The sequence below is a fragment of the Anser anser genome, assembly GCF_964211835.1.
Source record: "Anser anser genome assembly, chromosome: 4".
Taxonomy (NCBI): Eukaryota; Metazoa; Chordata; class Aves; order Anseriformes; family Anatidae; genus Anser; species Anser anser.
In genome coordinates this window covers 46,458,785-46,479,251 of record NC_139724.1, presented here as the reverse complement: position 1 = coordinate 46,479,251, position 20,467 = coordinate 46,458,785, and the positions used below count along the sequence as shown (strand labels likewise).

At 46.7% G+C, this 20,467-nt stretch overlaps 1 protein-coding gene across 7 annotated transcripts in view; it reads right to left on the bottom strand.

The window, feature by feature from the left end:
* Positions 1-20,467, bottom strand: part of ARHGAP24 (Rho GTPase activating protein 24) — a 181,852-nt gene that overhangs the window by 125,166 nt on the left and 36,219 nt on the right. The window contains exon 1 of one of the 7 annotated variants that reach the window (XM_083836012.1): positions 1,180-5,401. The exons of the other annotated variants lie outside the window; for them this stretch is intronic. Coding sequence (XP_083692138.1) covers positions 1,180-1,182 — 3 coding nt within the window. The 5' untranslated portion in view covers positions 1,183-5,401. Of the gene's footprint in view, positions 1-1,179; positions 5,402-20,467 lie in introns of those variants that run through there. 7 annotated transcript variants of the gene reach the window in all.

Sequence of the window (20,467 nt, the reverse complement as noted above, 5' to 3'; positions counted from 1 at the left end):
TGGAGCTGCGAAGCTTCAACTAGTTCAAGCTTGGTTTTATATTGCATATAGAATAAAAGAAGTTTCAAGAAAGTTTAAGATCTGCATATACTCAGCCTCTAACTGAAGGCCCACTTAATGATGTGCTTGCCAAAATACTGCAGTGCAGCAAGAATGACATAAACCCACTTTGGCTTAGGATCGCAGTACTACAGCCTCACCTGGGAGGTTTTACCCCACACTCATCACCCGTGTCCAAGAGGGACTCCATTGCTCCCAGGGAAGCTGATGGGAAAAGGAGTTCCCATGCCCTCCAAGATGCTGACTACAAATACCTGATTTTCTATACATCTGGAGGGATTTTACTCAAAAAGCTTGTTGATACATGAGGAAGTGAACTGCTTTCTTGCCCAGATGTGTTTCTGGCATTTATGCTAACCCACTTCTACAAGGCTCAACCAGTCTGCATGCTCCCTTACAGCTTGTCCTGCCACCCCTTAGAGAAAGCTACTTCAAGTCCACATTATCAGCAGTCGCTCCTATCAGGTGTTCTCCTCGCCCTTCCAACTTCTATCAACAAGATTTATCAAAGATTACTACATTCTCTTTCCTCTTGCAACCAAATGCTGTGTTTAATTCTGTGTGTTTTGTTTTGTGGGAAGCTTCCCAGGAGTTTTCTGATACCTTTGTGCAGTCGCAGTGGACTCAGAGGATCTTCACAAGGTTTCTTCCTCTGTCTGCTGCTACAGCTTGGTTAACCACATTGCAGAAGTGCCTGTGTTGCTTTGGCAGCAAAAGTTTCCTATGTTTTTTCCCTGCCAGGAAAAAACCTGCAGCCATCACATATCGGCTCGTTCGGTGTGAGTGCTGAGCGACAAAGCGGCAGGCGGGCAGTTACCGCCACCGAGCCCAAAAGGTTTCAACCACGAGCGCGCTCGCTGCTCGCCCCAGCGAGGCACTGGGGCAGCTTTGGAGCACTTCTCCACTGCACAGGGGAAGTAGCTCTGTACAGGGATCCCTACGTGCGTTACGGGTTTTCAGTCCCTTTGCCAAACACTGCGTAATGGAAAGAGGTTTTACTCAATATGAACCGTACAGAACTTGCAGTGCACAATGCACAGCACGTCCGGTTTCCTGGCGCACAGAACAACAAACAGTACGACAACGGGAACAAGTAACAGTCACCACAGATCTAATTACCATAAGAATGAAGGAGACAGATGTTCTGCATTGAAGTATGATGATCTTAATACCAGCTAAGTAAACAGATCTCTGGATCAATGTACTGCAGGTAATGCAGCCACCATCTTGCAGTTTTGTAGCCAGCCATACTTGCGCAGCGTGCAATGCGAGAGACAAAAAAATGCTGCCGTGCTAGAGGCACACTGAGGAGGGGGACGTAACACACCAGGAACGCAGACAGACAGAGAAACTGCAGAAGAAATAGAGTTGGTTGGATAAAATGGGGTCAACAGATAGTATAAGTTTTTCTGGCATAAATTCCATTGCATTTGACATTTTCTCCTCCCACTACGTTAACACATTACTCAGGTTTGTTTCTGTGGAAGAATGAGAGTTGCTGTTCAGTTCCCAGAAATTCCCCAAAGAGAACTATAAAGGGGACCTTTCCTTTACTTAAGAAAAGGTTAAAGTCTAAGCTTTTTGCTTAATTTTCTAATCAAGAAGCAAATTCACTTCCACAGAGGTTAATACCACACGTACTGTTTGCATGGTAACAAGCACCAAAACACGTATCCTGACCTAACAGAGAGAGCTGTCCATTTCCCTACAACGGGATTAGGGTATGTGTAAAGAACCTGTACATTTCTCTGCTGCCATACCTTGCTTTATGGTTCAGCACCTCTCTCTGCCCAACATACAGTTCTTGCCCATAGAACAAAACAATATTGGCTTGAGCAGCCACTAAAAAAACAACTAAACTCCTTTTTGTTCCCCAAGAGACAGCAAGGTGACACCAAATTAAGCTGTAACACCACAGAAGACTCTGCTTCCCTAAAAACTGAGACTCACACATTGTATGCCTCTGGATTTTTTTTCTCCAGTAAGGGAAAGCGAGAAGAATGACCATCTCCTGACTCCATCTGAAATTATTACAAGCTTTTTCTCTTTCTACATCTATTTCTCAGCACTAACCACTACCTTCCTGGTGAAAGGAAGCCTTAACACCCTGTCCTCCCACCCCCTCCATTCTGCCTGCTATTCTAAGGGACTCAGACAGATCTTGAATCCACATGAAGCAGCTTTTCCATCCAAGGATGATTTTCTGTGGCATCTCACGAAGCTTTAACACCTCTGTTTTACCCCTGCTCTCCTGGCTTCTCCCTAGCGAATGAGCATATTCACCTAAATGTCAGCAGCTTCTGCAAGGAACTCTGCTCCTTTTCCTCTTCTTTCCCAAGCTCATCACAGAAGGGTGCGAGGCACTGGGGTGAGAAAATTCATGAGTAACACCCATGGGAGCACCTAATTAGATCCATGCGTGAAAGTTTTGATAAAATTAGGTTTCATTAGGTTTTGCTCAATAGGCAACAATTACTGTATTTAGGTATTACTGCAGAGGACAGAGGCAATTATGGAACAATCTTACCTCTAGAATATCTTCCTTCCAAGCAGAAATTTAGCTTATTAGATATAACTATTCTCTTTTTTTTTTATTTTTTATATTGACCACCAAAGAAAAAAGCCAGCACAATGCTTTTTATTGCATCAGAATGCTGGGGAACACGTCTTACAGACCTTTTGCAAAGAAAATTTACTAACTTGTAGTCCGGAGAATATCGGGGCCTCAACCTCAATTATTGCCTGAAAGGATGGTATTTGGCAGCAGACAGTTTCAAGTACAGCCTCATGTTTATACACAGAGCTCTCCGGTGACAGCCTTGACAGAAACAGCAGCAGAGATATAATGCAGCATGTATGATTGAACAGGTGAAAAACCAAGTCAGTCATTAAATATTGAACTAAACATTTTTCAAGAGGATTCAGAGGCAGAAAAAAACAAACAAAACAACAACAACAAAAAAAAGGCCCTAAAACTGAACTGTCTACTCCATCTTGGTTCTTATCTTGTTTTGAAAAGGTGGGGAACCAGTAGTCACTGCATGCAGCTGCCTTACCTCCAAGGGTAACGCCAATATAATTTATGCTCTTTCCTTGGCTAAACGCCCATGGCTGAATGAAAGAATCAGGATCAAGTCCATGATGGAAAGAAAAACATTTAAAATTACGAGAATGCTAATGATAATCAAGTGCATTATGCTTTCACACTGTGGGAGGACTAATTTAGGGGGAAAACAGTGTAAGAATCTGTAGAAACACTAACTGCAATACCTTGTCAGAAAACAACGCAGAAAAGAAATAGGTGCATCATTACAGAGGCATTTCAGAGCAGACTGGCAAGACCTGGCACACCATACAAGGCACCAGATAACTAATTATCAGTGACAAATGCTGTCTTCTGTCCCCCAGGCTGGCAACAAAGAGCATGGACAATCTCCTCTGAACCGCAGTAGCCTCAGCCTGAACCTGTTCAGGTTCACCTGCTGCCTTTTTTCAGAAGAAACCTTGTTTGGCTGTCACTTACATACAGGCGACCACCTCTATTCCTTAAGTCCAATGTGAACAGGACACGAAACAGTCAAGAGCTGAACTGCAGGGTCTTCAGCACCAAAGTGTTTCAGAAGCAGACGAAGGCACATACTTAACAGGAATCATTAACTCCTAACTGTTCTCATCTGGAGACAAGGGATGATTCAAGGCTGTTTGGATTGTGTTTGTTTGCTGGATTTCCATGCTGAATGTGAGAAGTGAAAGCCCTTACAATTCCACCACACGCAGCTCCTTTCCAAGGAAGCCGCATGCTGCCAAGCACCCTGCTAGTGGGCACGGCGTTCCCAGGTCAGTCAGTAGCAAAGGTTCACGCTGCTGCAGGGGACCTGCCAATTGCAGAAACGACTTTCTCAGCAAGTGGTCAGAGAAGTGGCAGACGCTTCCACTGACTGATTCTTCTCTTTCCTGTGCAAATGTTCTTGTTTGCTTTCAGCTAGCAAGCACATTCCAGGGGAGTTGATCTATCCTATAAAGTTATCATCATTCACTTTTTCATTAAAGAATGAACTGCACTTTCATGTGAAAAAATATTAGGGCTTAACAGCAAGGGTTATCCATCTCTTCCAGGTTTTTTTAATGCCTACATGGCTTGTTGTTTTAATATCTATGTGCTGTTTATATTTTGTCTAGATAATAAATGTTTACAAGCACAGCTTAGAAATACTACTGCACTGCAAATACCACAGAAACATTTACACATCCCACTTTGCTTCCGGGCAGCCGGTGTGAGGCACTTGTCTGAGGGAGGACACTCATTATCAGCGCTGCTCATTAGCAGTGAGCCCATCTCTGGGAGTCTGGGGTCTTCTGAGCTACCTGAACAATTAACGCCAACAAAGAACACCATTTGCTGATTACAGGTTGCTTCTCCAGCTGTACAATTTGCGTATGGCATGTTTTTTTTTTCCATTTTTTTTTATTGAATTCAAAGCAAACTAGCCTGTTTCTTCTGTTCTGTGACACCTTCTCTAATTTAAAACTGGACTTCTCAGGTAGTTTCTCATCTTTATACCTGAACCAGATTGCACATTTCTATAGCTTTGATGTGAGACCTAGTTGTTCCTTTCTCCACGTATTTTGGTTTTGAAAAGTATCCTTAAACATTTTTAATAGGCAGCTTAAATATTGAGCAGGGAATTTTGGCTGATTAAAAGTAAATTTACTAACTAGAGCAAACTTCATTACTGGATGAACACGAGTCCATAAAACACTGACGTGGTACTTCAACATCCTGAATTTGCCATGGAAAGCAGATGCTTTAGACAAAACATAAGGTGGTCTTCTAAACACTAGGCTCTTGGGCACAAGAGACACTACAGAAGTATCTATCAATTGGAACACACTTGTACAACATCATCTGCAAATCTGGAGAGCATAAACACACAGTGTCATCAGGAGGTTACTGCGTGGTGCTGTAGCTGAGTATGCCTTAGTGCTTTGCCATTTGGAGAAGAAGGGGGGGAATTGCTCTGGGGAATGCAAGCAAGGTTTTGCAGGTTTCAATGTGAGAAAAGTAAAGGGTTGTCAGTTCATTTCTGTCAGTCTGCTGAGAATAGTATCCCTGCAACACATGCTTTTCAAAAAGAATGCGCAGAAGACTAACTGTGTAAGAACCAAGAGCGGCAGACATCCCCTAATTTCAGTAATTAGGGATCTCCACCAAGTTAAGCGGGAGCTGCTGCAGGTCAAGCAGCGCACCCAGGGGCCACAGTAGCCCAACACGGTTGACCGTACAGGGGGTTACTGTGGCTTCGGGCATTTAAGCACCGAAACACAGCTGATCTGCTTCCCCGCAGGAGTGTGTCAAGCTTCCTACAGACCTGCTGGGGGACCTCGCCAAGTGCCAGACTGACTTGGGTAAAAATGGATTTGGGGTGACTGGAGGCCAGCGTAATTAACTGCACTGCAGCAGCTGCTCTGTTCCATGCTATATTCATATAAATAGCTTAGATTCCATGTTGCTATTTTAATAAATTACCAAAATATAAATGACCATGGAAGTCTGCGAGACAGCCTGCAATATCCCTCACCAACAGGGAGGATGAACCGCAATTTATGTCAGCGGAGAAACCAAGACAAAGCTCCCACAGCGGGTGAACAGAAAGCAAACAGCAGATTTTCTGGCAAACAACCAGCAGCGCTCAGGCCACCGGATGGTTCCCTGCCTCAAGCTGTTGCTGGAAAGGGTCCTTTCCACTGGCCAAGAACAAAAAACAGCTGATATCAGCCGTCTGAGCACTCTGACTGCAGCTGGAGAAAGGGATCATCACGGGAGAGCGAGGTAGCGATCAGGATGCTGTGAGAAAAGGGGAGTGGGCATCCCAAATGTAGAGGTTGCTTGTGAGAACTGCCACCTGGTTCTGTCTGATGGGAGCTGGTGGTCAGCCAGAAGACCAATGGGAAAGCTCCGCAATTCCCGTCTCACATTTGAGCCCTTGGGAAAAAGCTCCTTCAAAATCTCTTGAAGTGGGAATACGCAGTGAAGGTACTTAATGAGGTTTTAATATTTTACTTTAAGGATTCAGTTTTGCAAGCCCAGCACTGCTAACTAACAGCTATTATTGCCCATGCCCGATCCCCACGCAAATGGCAGGAGCCCATTTCTGACATCAGGCACAAGGAATCCCCAGGCTAACACAAACAGCCCTGCTGCTGAGGGGCACGCACTGAGCACTACGCACTGAGCCAGCAAGTCCTCACAGACAGGCACACGTACGAGCTCACGAGGAAACACGGACACTGACTTTGCCAAATGAATACAGCAATACCACTACATCAGCATTGATGTGAGCAGAGAGCAGTTGTCTTGTGTCAGTCAAAACCTCAAGAACTTGAATTATGCCCACTGTCACCATGGCTTCACCTCTCTCCCAGTCGTCTTCTTCTCAACAATCCCTGTTTGTCTTTAAAAGCTCTGAGGATGCTCCAGCCAAGTTTCCCCAAGTACCGCACAACTCTCCGTACAGCTTTCTCCCTTACTATTCCATCTCCTGTCCTCCTGGCTTTGACTTTTTACAGCACCTTCCTGCCTTACATCCCTTCTGCAACACCAGACAGCTTTGGTCTGGTCAGCACCTAGCTTAGTTGCAGCTGAGTGTTGGATGTGGAAAGCATTCCTGGGTGAGAAATCACAGGCAGGGAAGGACGAACAAGGAACCAAGCCTCCCCTATACTCCTGGATGGAAAAGAGTGGGGATTCACACTAGAATCCATTTTCCTATGTTCTTCACAATAAGCAAAACCTGAGATGGCAACCTAAGGCCCTTACAACACACATTTAACTTGCCAATGGTAAAACAAAACAGCAAAAAAAAAAAAACAGCATGTAAATCTTCTGCAGCCTCTCAGGGGATGCCACGCTTCCCTGGGCACCTGTTTTGTGTCCGCAATGCTGCAAAAGCCTCTTCCTTCCCTTTTACAACAGGCTGCCCCAGAGAGGGGCAGAGAGGTGAGCCCTTCTCCTGCTGCCACAAAAGAGCCCCAAGCCCTTCTTACAGCACCTACCGCACTCGCTTTGCCAGCTTGCTGCTGTTTAATTAGAAGAGCAGAGCTGCTCCACTGAGAGGCACGTGCTAAATGCTATCTCCGAGCTCCTGAGATGAGGGAAGTCTCAGCAAAGGCTAATGACAGCGTTAATTTGACTTTTTCCATTAAATACAGAACAGGTCATTAAAATCTTTAACAGGTGGCAGGTTTGGCAGCTCTACCACGTGTGGGCTCCAGACAGATTTATCTGTCCTTTTGTTTTAAAACATTTATGTGAACGCATTTGCTGAGATAAATCACCTTGTTCACAAAAGCATTCTGTTCAAGGCTGCTGTTTTAACTGTTACATCGATCAAATTAAGCTGTAAAATATTAGCATAGGTTTTGACAATCATCATCATCTCATATCTATGACTTTGCTGCTCTCTTCATTAGTTTCCTACTCCAATTCTGATAATTTTTACATTTTAACACAGCGCTGTCAAGGAAATACAGGAAACCAACGGGGTTACTCCCTCTGTGCGGCCGGACAGATACAGGGAGCAGGGAGGGCAGTTGCTGACGATATTTCTGACCGTGCCATGCAGAAGCCCAAGAGGTACACCAACACTCACAGCATGATTCCCGAGTTGGATGGGGTTAACCTGCAATTCAGCATTTGTGGGGAAAAAAAATATAGATTTTTATTTTATGAAGATTTATGAAAAACTACTCCCATGGTAAGAGGCACTGAGAGCCTTGTTCCTGAGGTCACAAGTCCTTGGTTCGGCCTCATTTTCTGCCTGCGCCAGCAGAGGTGCCTGTGAGAGGCTTGGACCTACGTGGAACGAAGAGAGCGACCATCATTTCTGCTGCCACAACACGCTGCTGGAGCCCTGCTGAAGAGGGTCTGCCCCCAAACACACTTAGCACAAGGACAAAGGAGAACCTTTCCACAGCTCTAAATGAGGAACCTCACCCCTAGACAACCTCCTTTCCTTCTCCGAAGGAGAGTTTCTGTCCGTGATTGCTCCAGGCTAAGTTTTATTTGTTTCTTTTCTTTAAAGGTGAGAAGGTCAACCGATGTGGTATTACTCCACTCCATGGGATCAAGCAGATGTCCATTTTCAAACACACGTTTTTGCTACAATTTGATGACCCCCCTCCTGAGTGTAAGATAAAGGCTCGTGTTCTCATTTATGCAAAGACTAACAAGCAGCAAGTGCTGAGAAGAATTTAGGATAAAGAAAATTACTTCCAAACACAAACTGCTTTATCATCCAGGAAAAGCAATGCAGGCACCAAAGCCTCCAAACGCTCCTGCTTGATATTCGAGGCACAGCCCTCCCGACTGAGCTTCAGTGCACGTTAACTGACACACAGCTGCTCCGTAACATACAGACAAGGCCTAACATCTCTCTGGCCAAGAGGCCTGTTAAATGCGAGTGCCAGTCAAACGACTGACAGCCGCTATCAGCCTGGTGGGATTCTTCTCTCTATTATTAAACTGAGACAGCTACAAGATCCACGTAAAGGGTGGGACACCGCCTCACATTAGGGACACTGCCAGGATTTTTGGGCTTCTGCTGCTCATTATTATTAGCATCACGCTAGCGGCAGAAGAGTTTAGGTCTGTCCAGATCTCCACTGTCCTGTGCAACATCTTTACAACAAAGATACGTGGCAAAAGAAGATGGTGGATATCAGAGCAAGCAAAAGCAGGTGTGTTTCAGCATTTAGATTTTTACCAACTATTAACCACCCACTTCTCAAAGCCAGGAAAAGCCCACTGCCAACCGAGACCCCAGGGTCAGGACCGGTTCACTTTCCAGACGTAGCTCCAGGCTCCAGCAAGGCAAAGCCTGAAAAAAGCCAGCAGCAACATACTGAGGCAGGTGCTTCAAATCACACTCCCTGCGGCCAGTTACCACATTTCACTCCCCAGGTTGTGCTTTCAGTCATCCTCTGCCAGCACCAACTCCTGCAGTTCACCACTTTTTGGCAACCAACTGCTCCCTTGGCCAGCAAAGCAGCTTGCCCTTTGCTGCAGCGAGGACAACAGGGCAGACGGTGCATCTAACCCGTGTCTCTGCCCACCTCCATCCTGCCGTGCACAGCTGGGGCTGGCTGCTTCCCTGGATGTGATGAGCGCCTGCTCTGAGCACTGCCCTCGCAGACTGGGCCCCAGCAGGCTGCCTTTCCCGTGGTGCTGGCGGTCCGAGCCAGAGAGGGCAGGAGAGCAACTCCAGAAAGCCCCAGTCTGTTCTGGAAGTGTTTTCCGACTGCCAGCTGGGGAGCAAAGAGCATTTCAAGAGTGCAGTTTGGGGTCACTCAGTTTTCACCTGCTCCACGAGCCACCGCACTGGGCTTGGTGGAGAACTCCGAAAGCTGCTTTCCTTAGCAGCTAGCCGTGTTGTACATGCTGCTCCTTCAGCTGCAAATACGGCCTTTATCCCAGGGGTAATGGACTTAGAGCAGGCTATTCTTAAGCACTAATAGGCTAAAAGAACCCAATTATTTTCATTTAAAGACTAACAAGGCTCTCCTGTGAGCTATTCATTTTGTTGCTTGAGGAGCCAGGCATCACTTGTACCAGATCCAAGTAAATAAAAGGAAGGGAGACAAAAGTCACCATGATGGGCCCTTTTAATGGGCACAGACCTCCTACAGCGTTGAAATTCCCTTGAAATGGGAAAAGAGAAAGATCATTAAAAAGCTCATCACGATAGATAGAGCAGTGTGCAAGGGTCAGGCTGTAGACAGAAGCAATTATCGCTGAACTGCTTGCCATCCCTAATAGTTGGGGAATTTCAAGGCAACATTTTCATCATTTAGAATGAGTATGGGATTGGGAATACTCCAGCGCTGCTTCCCTCAGGCCACTCGACGCTGACCTGATATCGGTATTAGCCTAATGCACACAAGGGATTACGTGAGATTACAGGGAACAGGTCCCTTGTTAGCAACTTGCCATCTTCACTTTACAACGAGGGAACAGTCCCTGTGAAGGCTGCCTACCTCACCTTCCTCACTGGCTACCCACAAGCCTCTAATTACACCGTAAAAAACATGCATAGGTAAGGGGGCTGCTAATGACCGCAGGGCCAAAAAATATTTCTGGTATTAGAAAGCAAGGTGGAAGACAGCCTATGTTTTGTATGGGGAAGAAAGCCCTTTTATTTTGTCAACATCTCAGTGCTTTCCATATTCAGTTCTTGTTCTTTCTACGTAGCAATGCTTCTTGGTAAAGCCAGGCAGAGAAAATAAGGCCTGCTGAAGTTTTTAATACGATACTGAAAGTGGGATTCAAAAGACACAGTAAAAAAAAGTAAAGAGCAAAGTAACACACCACTACTGAGAGCTGCACTTGGTGCTGTTGCCATTAAAATACCACCTGTGATCTCCAAGTCACCGATATCTTTACTTGGACCCTCTGCACCCAGCTTGGCTACGTGTCCAACCAAAACGCAAACAACCAGCTGAAGGAGCTGATAGCCAGAAGCAGAGACAAGTGAATTCCCTAGGAAACAGTGCGCAAGGGCAGGCTTGTTACTCAAACAGCAATCCAGGAACGGAAACAAGACCAAGTTGTATTCACTGCCTGTCCTTGGACTTCAGGTTCTGAAGCGTAATATTACTTATTACACTTTCATTACATTTTGGGAAATATGTACTTTATGAGTAAAAAAAGTGAACTGTGAGTTTTGACTGCCTGGAGGAGTCCTCCAAAGGCAGGCCACTGCTCAAACTCCAGCTTCTGTCTGCTTGCCAACACGGCGGGCACCTCAGCACACCCTCAAAAAAAGCTTCTAGCTTAATTCCACAGAACCTTGCTAAAATACAGGGTCATCCCCCTGTGATCAAGTGCTTTCTTCAAATGAAGACGATCTTAATTTTCCCATCGTTAAAGCCATATTAATGTATTTTAATTACCCGCTGCAGCCTCAGGGCTGATGACACAGCCAAGTCATTTTCAGCACTCGCCTCCTCCCCAAAACAGCCTCAGCGGTCACACAGTCACTGTGTCCAGCTGGGCACTTCAAGCCCAGTCGCGCCTCCACACCTTGGACCCGATTTGCCCATTGGGTTAAGCCCCATAGCAGGCTCCGTCCCTGCTGCTGCTCCATTATCTTGGGCATCCTGCCACGAGCCTCATCGAGGCAGTCCACGGCCACACGTTCTGCCCCAGCAAGCTGGATTTTGTGCTGCAGAAGAGGAACAGCAACAGTCGTCTAATTTATTGGGACTGTTTCTTTCTTGATGCAAAACTGTTGGGAGCTGTCACCCATGCTCACTCGCTCTCTGTTTTAATGATGCAGGACAGGAGATCCTTCTAGAAAACCCACAGAGTTTGTACGGATTTGTGTTTTAGGGTTTGACAAAGTGATCCTGTAGAATTCAACAGGGGGTGGTACATTCCTTACAAAATGTTTGGCTGGCAGACATCAATCGTGTTTGCATTTCTGAGAAAACTCCTGTACAAAGCGATAGCACAATTTTCATTCCACTCTTGGCATTTTAAGTGATACACAGCATTTCCATAAAGGTTATGAACAATGTTGGGATAAACAGGCATAAATTTGAATGTTACTCTGTTGTCCACTCTTCTCTCTGGGCAAAAATCAGCCCTCAGTTTCAGAATTTGCTGAAATGGCACAGCATAGGTATTGTCTGTACTAAAATAATGAACAATCCTGAGATGAAAAGCACTATGTGTTGTCTGAAAGTACCTCATAGTTACCTGAAAACCTACTCAAACAAGTCTGGGAGGGCACACAATGTCCAGCACGTCCCACCGCTGTTCCCAACCCTTCCCGCCTGCAAGGGAGTCACAGGAAGCCTTCCTCCTCACCCAGCCTCTCAGCAAAGCAACGAAGCACGGCCATGCTCTAAGTGCCTCCAGATCTCTGGTCTAGAGAACGTTTTTTTTGTGTGTTTTTGTTTTGTTTTACATTTCCACCACTGTGCGCCTGGATAAGAGAAGCTGGGCAGCAATGAGTAATTGCAGCTTTCACGGCATCCCTGCCCATGTGGCACAGTGCCCTTGAATTTCCACAGCCGTGGGAAGCTCAGTGCTCCTTGTTCCATACCAAACGTATCCCACAGACTATAAAGTGTCTTTAAGAACCCGACTTGGTAGTTTCAAGTTCTTCCAGGTGAATGGAAAAACTAATTTCTTTGCTCATTTTTCACAGGATTGCTTGGTGTGCTTGTGCAGGCAAGAATTGAATACATAAGATTTTCATTCCTTTTTCTGCAGCACTGTTTTCTCTGTTTTCCTAAAAAAACACAGGCCCAGGGCACACAACAACAAAGAAACTTAACTTCCATAACACACAACCCAGGCAGACCCCATGGCTTGCTTAGACACAAACCTGTGTCCCTCTCAGCACCCTTGCATCCTTTTGTGGCCTTAATCCACAGGTAACTATCCATATACATCTATAACTATACTACCTTCAAAGTATTTGAAACTTCTTTTCAAATCCTACATAAAGTGATATCTCTAGCTGCTTTCACATATGTTGTGCATTTTATTGTGTTTGTTAAGTTATGCATACACTAAAATTAACTGTGGATAATCGAACAACATCTGACAACTGCAAACCAAGGCAATTCCTTTGGGGATACACACGCCTGCTCCCCACCAAAGACTGCCCAAGCTTCTTTTTATTCAAGAAGCCACATATCAGGGGACACTCTGAAGTTAGTCTGGAAGCTCTCCGTCCATTCAGATACCTGACAAACAACCAAACCTACAGGGTTAGGCGAGGTGGGACTTGCCATCGGCGCTAAGTGACAAAGGCACCCGGGTTTCTGCCAAATGAGCCTCACGCTCACCTGAAGCGCACGTTCCTCCAGCCGTGTCGAGAACCTTATCCCTCCTCCATCGCCAAGCCGGTTCAGAAGCACACTCTTCTGAGAGCCTTGCAGAGAAGCCAAGCCCCAAGCTGAAGGCGCTAGCACTCGCTGCAAGCCTCAGGCACAGGAGGTCAGTGCAATACCTGCACGGCCGGCAGCTGAAGCCCCGCTTTTAAGCAGCCCTTGGTGACACAGCTGCTGCTTGAGAAGGCAATCAGGTAAGTAAGACCCGTCACTCTCCGTACACAACTGCTGTCACCTGCACTCCACTCCCCTCCTGCTGGTTGTCAGCACCCTGCCTCCCCTACCCCTGCTTGCACGAGTCCCCAGCAAAACAGCCATAGCCGACCTTCCAGCTGCCACACACCGCTGCCTGGGGACTGAGCTCAGCCATCACACAATCTGTTTTCGCATCCCCCAGCTACTGCTGCCCAGCATAATAAAAAAGGCAAGGCACTTTTCAGACCTTGCCGGGTGTTGGTGCCAATGAAAACTTGCCCAGCCGCCCACCTCGGCGCACCTCTGAACTCACGAGTCCCACGGCAGCACTGCGAGTGCCCCTGCTTGGCACATAACGCCAGGGTCTATGCCCAGCAGCTCACTGCAGGAGTACCTACCAGCCTGTTACAAACTTATTTTAAAAAATAAATAAATCTAAAAGCCAGGATCTGCGTTTATAACTGGTTTTAAGGCATTTCCCACTAACGCACCAATCATTGTTATGACCTAAATTGCCTTAAAATGAAAAAGATACCTTTTTTTTTTCTTAAGGCCCCGCCACCCAGAAAAAACGACATTTTAGCTGTATCAGCAGACATGACTAAGGTATTTATATGCAGCTGGAAAACTAGTGCAATACAGATTAAGGAAATGAAACTGTACCTAGAGCCAGTGAAGTGATGGAACATCTGCTCTCTCTGGAAAAGCAAAGACATACGTTTACCTCCTGAAACACTGAAATATTCACAACCCCCCGAGTGGCTTTCAGCTACCAGGTCCCTGCAACAGTGGTGGCAGGCAAAGCTCCATGGGATGAGTGCTTTGCCAGGGACTGCTGCTGGAGGCGACCTGGGCACAGGCGGCCGCTGGGCAGGCAGGCCATCCCTCTACTGGGAAGCAAGCAAAACAGACGCCCACATAAAAAGTCCTCTGAATTTTCAAGCGTGCACTTGAGCACAGGCTACTTCATTGCCTGTGGTCCTCCTCTCTCCGCTCTCACTCCATTTTTTCCTGTAGCTGCTCAGTGTTTTATTTATAACCCCTCCGAGGCTGTGCTGTGCTTCAGCTTCCCACGTGCACAGAGCAGCAGTAAGCCCAAGTCTTCCTCAGGCTGTTTCCCTGTTTGTCTTCTGATTCACAGCGCTGTCAGCACCTGCAGCTTCGTTGTGTTTTGTGCAGACAACGTGTTGCTGGATGCAAAGAAAAACCCAAATTTTTGTCTACTTCCATCTGCAAGCACTTGGACACTTCTGATACAGCAGGGCACTTGTCAGGAGAACATAGGCTCTGCTCACTGAGATAACAGCATTGTTGCCTTTGGGGTCAGGTGAGAAAAGGCAGCCACCTTGCAGTACTTGTCCCTACAAACATCTCTCCTGCTGAACCCTGATGTGCTCAGCATCTCCCAAGGCTGCTGATCACAGCTTTCTTTAAGCACTTAATAGACACTTCTCTCAAGCCACCTTCTCGCTGGCTACCCACACAGTAGTGAACTCCATCACGCGCACCAGTTCTTTCCTGGATAGCATCTATTGTTCGCAGCCACCCTACATGAAAAGCCTTTATGCTCTCCCTGGATGTTTGCGACACACTGGGGACCTGCTGGACACAGTTCATAGGAGAATAGTTGTTTTTTTTTTTTCCCCTTCAGCTGGTTCCATTCTTCAGCAGCCATTTGTTCCATTGCTGGCGTTACCACTGATGGGCGAGAACCATATGCATTGTTCTAATGTCTCAGAAATCTTTTGGCATTTTGTCGTCTCATTTATTCAACATTATTATTCTATTGTCAAACACTAATTTAAAAGCATCTACACACTGAGAGCTCAAGAGAATTGTGTAAAAAAAAGCCCCTTTGTTCCTGTACCATCCACAGAGCACATCTTCCCGAGCTCCACTGTGAACTGCCTAGGGTTTTAAAAACAATAGCGGCTACAGTCTTTTATGAGAAAGCTCTGCAAGCCAAACAGAGAAGTTAATGCCATTTGCAGATGTACACTGAGTCTCACAAGCTGAGCCAGGCAAAATGATGCCAGCAAATAATTATCCTCTGAAGAAAACAGAGAATGTCAGGAACGGTGGTTAACAGATTCATGGATTTCTTACCAGCTCCTTTGGTCCTGCAAGTCCAGCTCTTCCTCCCTGCACCTGCTGTGAAGCCCTGGTCCTGTTCTCTAGCCGCTCCTTTAACACGCTCTTCTCTCCATCTCGGGTTACTGTCTTGGAGCGTACACACCACAGCTAGTATTTCTCCTTCAGGCCCCTCTGACCACTTCACCTGCCCTCCCAAGGTCTAACGCTTGCACTCCCAACTGTTGCAGCATCACATCCAAGGCCCTCATCGGGAAGACAGTGCAGCTCTGCACACCATGTGTAGCCTCTCCGAATTCTCCCTGCTTGCACCCCTGGCACTGCCAAGTGACAAACATCAGCCAGACCGGTTCATGCTTGTACTAATGGCCCACAACCAGTTTCCCACTGGGATCCCAGTACTGGGCACCCTTCATCTCCTCTTGCCTTTCCAGCAGTGCTCCCGCTCCAGCAGCACAGACACAGCAGGACGGGGGCGATGGAAATCCCTCATCCACACCCCGCAGACGTGGATGCCCCAGACCTGACAGGCGGATATTGCCAGCACAAGCCACGTGCAGACGGTCCTGGAGGGCTCTTCACCCCTGCCCCCCTCCTCCATTTCCTCAGCTCTGCTCTTCTCTGGGAGCACAGTGCGATGGGATGAGGAGGAGCCAAGCAGAAGCATGCTGAAGTCAAGTTTTCTGAAGAAAAGATGGTCTTGTCAGAAGTCCTGTGTTTCGGTGTCCTTGTAGCACACCACAGACTGCTGACAGAGACCCCTTATCACCCAGACACACGCAGAGGCAGCAGAATGAGCAGGACCCCGGCAGTGGAAAGGACAAGGAGAGAGACATCTGTGGCACAGGCCCACACCGCTCATGTTGGGCCAAACTGCTCCATTGGGGTTCCAAGAACGGCAGTGCGCTCACAGGCATTTTTAACGTGATGTTGGGATTTTCATCAGGACCCAGGTAACGGCGAGAGTGCTGTCATCTTCTGGGAAATGGTGAAAAGCAGCAACAATCCAACCCAGCAGACCTTCATTCTGCTTAGTTAAACACTTGGTAAGAAATGCGTACTGTACTTAGCATTCAAGTCAACCTATCAAAAAAGTACAAGAATACAGCTGTGCTGCCAACATCAGCCAAGAGTGGGTGTCTTCATTGTACTGCTCTGTGCTTTGTGGCAGCTAAATCGACTAATTAGCTTTATTCGCCATGTTAAATGCCCCGATTTAGATATTAGACCAGCCATTTGAGAATTCAGAGCAGTAGATGTTTTCTTCACTCAGTTAATGGGATACTTCTTCCCGATGCAGCAAAAGGACATCAAAATAATCACTGTTTACTGGACCAGCTATTACACAACCAAAACAAACACTGACCCACACTTATGCTTTTGGAATGGGATGCACGGTGCTCCTCACAATCACAAACACATTCACGCTCCTTGTGAGAAACAGCCCCCAAAACGCAGGGTCATAACGCGCTGATCCCAAACCCCTGAGTGCACGGCTGGGGGAAGCAGGGCTGCGGTGCTCCCACGTCCGAGTGGTGTGGGCAGCACAGCACCAAGAGCCGAGGCCTGCTCCTTCACCAGAGACCGAGCTGCAGCCGCCAAGAGCCAGCGACAGCTCCGGTGTCTGCTCCAGAAGGTCATTAACTCTCTTGATTGAAGCAAGTGCTTCAGTAGAATTGGGAGACTATTTTAAGGGGGAAAAAAAAGCCCACCGTTTCCTCCCTGGCATCTCCGCAGCACAAGGTACGTGAGCCCCTGACTGCAACTGGCTGAGAACAGCTGAGTTGCTCGTAAAATGGTAGGTTTTACTTGTGTCCTGGTGTGAGCCAGCGGGAAGAAATGTATTGTAAGCATTTCTTCTTACTGTCACATTATAAAGTACCGAAGATTTATTTTTCCCTGTTCCCTCCACCTCACCTCTTCAAAAATGAGGCAATCAGCCAGAAAGTTGTAAGCCAAAAACTTCAGTGTATCAGAAAGGCTGACACAGAGGCTCTGTATGCTTTATTTTTCAGCTGTGGCTAGTACCTCCTTTTCCCAGATAGTGCTGGTTATATAAATGACATTATATAAATACAGAAAGAAAATTAAGAAACACACCTGGAATAACAATCAAACCCAGGAAGCAAAAGGAAAAAGATCTTCTGTTGATCTGAGGCTAGTTAAACACAACATAAATGTTTTACAACCTAGGCTGTGAATGAAATCTAACGCTGGACTCCTTCCAGACTAATCCGTGAATTCTCATAGCAAAGGGCATTGCTTTGGGAGCCCGCTGTTACACACGTTGTGCTAAGCTTCCTCCCCGAGTAGCCTTCCATTCCTGGCAAGATACCTGGGGACACAAGAGCTCTGATATCATACGGAAATTCACCGTTTTCTCCATTCCACCAATTTCTCCCCTTAAAAGAAATGCAGCACTTTGGATGCTCGTGAGATTGATCCCAAGAACAGCTCAAGGAAGGTTACAGCAAACGAGCTTTGCTTTGCTGCATCTCCTCTCCTTGCCCAACGCTGCCTTACGCCTCACCTGAGCTCAGCAGGTCTCACAGATCCATCTCCTCTTTATCCTTTTCACCAAATCACTAATGGGAGTTGCAACTAACACCGACCGATTATGGCAGTGTTTCTTATGAGGCACTTTCTCAAAATGTTTCTTTAGGCAATCTTCCCCCTGTTGAAATGGAGATTTTTGTAATGCACAACTTCTACACTTCTGTAAAAATTTACGTAGCACAGCTTCTGTCTCACAGGAAACTCGTTTTTTTATGTTGGACTTGAGACTAAAGACAAAGAGGTAATACTGCCCTAAACCACGGGGATCAGGAAAAGCTGGGAGGCTCGCTCTCGGGCTCTCCATGGTTACTGATTCCGTATTAGAAAGGGCAGATTTTATCAAAATGAACTGAGCAACCACCTAGTTTTCAGTTTACCTGTAAGTCATTTGCTAAATATACTTTTGGCTTGCAGAAGCTAGACAGAGTGGCAGTTATCGCTGGTACACAACAGGACAGCTATCGTTCATAGGCCTGGGGAGGAACTCTGGCACCTCAATACTCGGCAGCAAAGTGGCACGTGGTAAATTTCATACCAATGGCAGTCCCCAATTCTTCCACAACATCTTTTCTCCCCGTAAATATTAACCCTTTTCTTCAGATGTGCAGCATTACTTAGTGCACTTGAGGCAAGGAAAAGGAAAAAACCTGCAAGCCTCCCACATGCTCCCTGGGCTCCAATACAGATAAACACTTCCACGTTTTTTCTGGCTGCTCACTCACTTTTTTGCACCCTCCTAGAGCACTTGTGCTATTTCATGTGCATTTTTAGGATACGAAAGCTCCAATTAAACAGGGAAGAGAAAAAAAGGATTTGTCCTCACCGAAGACCGAGTTGGGAACAGGGGCTGGGGGTGGTCTATGCACATTCCAGCAAAACGACCAATGCATTGCTTACTGTAGTAGATATAGGACACAGATATGCAAGTTTTTAATTGCTCCACATCCTTAAAGTGCCAAGTACTGTCCCTAGGCTGGAGCAGCCATTCGTCAGAGTAACAGAGACCAGCAAGTTTGCCCTAAAGCATCAGCCTGCTGCTTAAATCACAGCCTCATGTCTGTTTGTCCACGACCCGCATTGCAGTAAGCGTTCAGTTCGTGTCAACAGGCTTCTGAAACACGTGCCCGGGCTGTGCAAGTCCTCACCACTGCCTCTGTGCTTCTGGTCACCGTTCAGGAGCTCAAAGCATTTGCTTTTTCTTGGAGACACTGCAGCTACTCAGAGCAGGAGCTCTTTGTGGGTAGTTGCACAGGCAGTGAGGGAGTGTAATGGGTTTTATTCAGCAGCCCTAGCAGTAACAGAGAGTGCTTTTGTTAGTCCAACTTTTGTGCTAAGTCTGCTTAAGAGGATGGCCCTCCAGCAGGGGAAGTTAATTTAGCTGCTTCCATCACCATTCAGCCCTTGGCCCCTGTTGTGAGGCTGCCAACACCAAACCCCCTGTGACGGCCACTCTCATGAACTTGTTCTGTACAAGGGGATTGCAGAGGTCTGCCTCAGCTTGCTAGGGCACATGTGGCAACCCAAAGGCCCTAATAACAACCACATTCAGGAAGGTCTTTCATCCGCAGCATCAGTATTACATAGCATGCCTTCACCCTTTGAGCTTGCATAGGATCCAGGTCATTTTCCATCATGTTCACAGAGAAGAGCATTTACACAGTCCTGCTGAACAGAGCTGAAATCAATGGACTTGTACAAATGCTGCTAAAAAAATTATCAGTCCTTGGTTACTACAGCAACTGCGTGGAAGAGGTCCCTTAGCAGTATGTGAGAAATAAGCAAGCACACTGTCCTGGTTTCAGCTAGGACAGAGTTAATTTTCCTCCTAGTAGCTGGTAGGGTGCTATGTTTTGGATTAGGATGAGAAGAGCGCTGATAACATGCTGATGTTTTAATTGCTGCAGAGCAGTGCTTACACCGGGCCAAGGACTTTTCGGCTTCTCGCTCTGTCCTGCCAGCGAGCAGGCTGGGGGTGCAGCAGGAGCTGGGAGGGGACAGACCCAGGACAGCTGACCCAAACTGGCCAAAGGGGTATTCCATACCTTATGGCGTCATGCTAAACAATATATAGGGGTGGCTGGCCGGGGTGGGGGGCCGGCTGCTCGGGAATAGGCTGGGCATCGGTCAGCGGGTGGTGAGCAATTGCATTGTGCATCACTTGTTTTCTTACACATTATTATTATTAATACTATTATCATTATCACTATTATTATTATTGTTATTATTATTATATTCCTGTCTTAATAAACTGTCTTTATCTCAACTCACCGGCTTCACTTTCCCGTTTCTCTCCCCCATCCCAGAGAGGGAGGGGGGAGGGTGAGCGAACGGCTGTGTGGTGTTTAGCTGCCAGCCGGGTTAAACCACAACACACAGGTAGAATTTCTTTGAATAGGGATGTTTAACTACGGCCTGCGTGAGATAACACAACACAAATTAAACTTTTGCACACCTTGAACATTGATTTAACAGCACGTGCTATGCTGGAAGCTGACTGCACCAGCTCCAAGTTAGGAGTTGACCAAATGTCCTGCAATCTGATCGGGCAGGCTTCAAAACACAGCTGGCAGGATTTTACACCAAGCTAGCTGCACCCTCCCTCAAAGAGACAGGGGGCAGTACAGCGAATGTCAGGGAGACACAGATGCGCTGGCCACCAAGAACC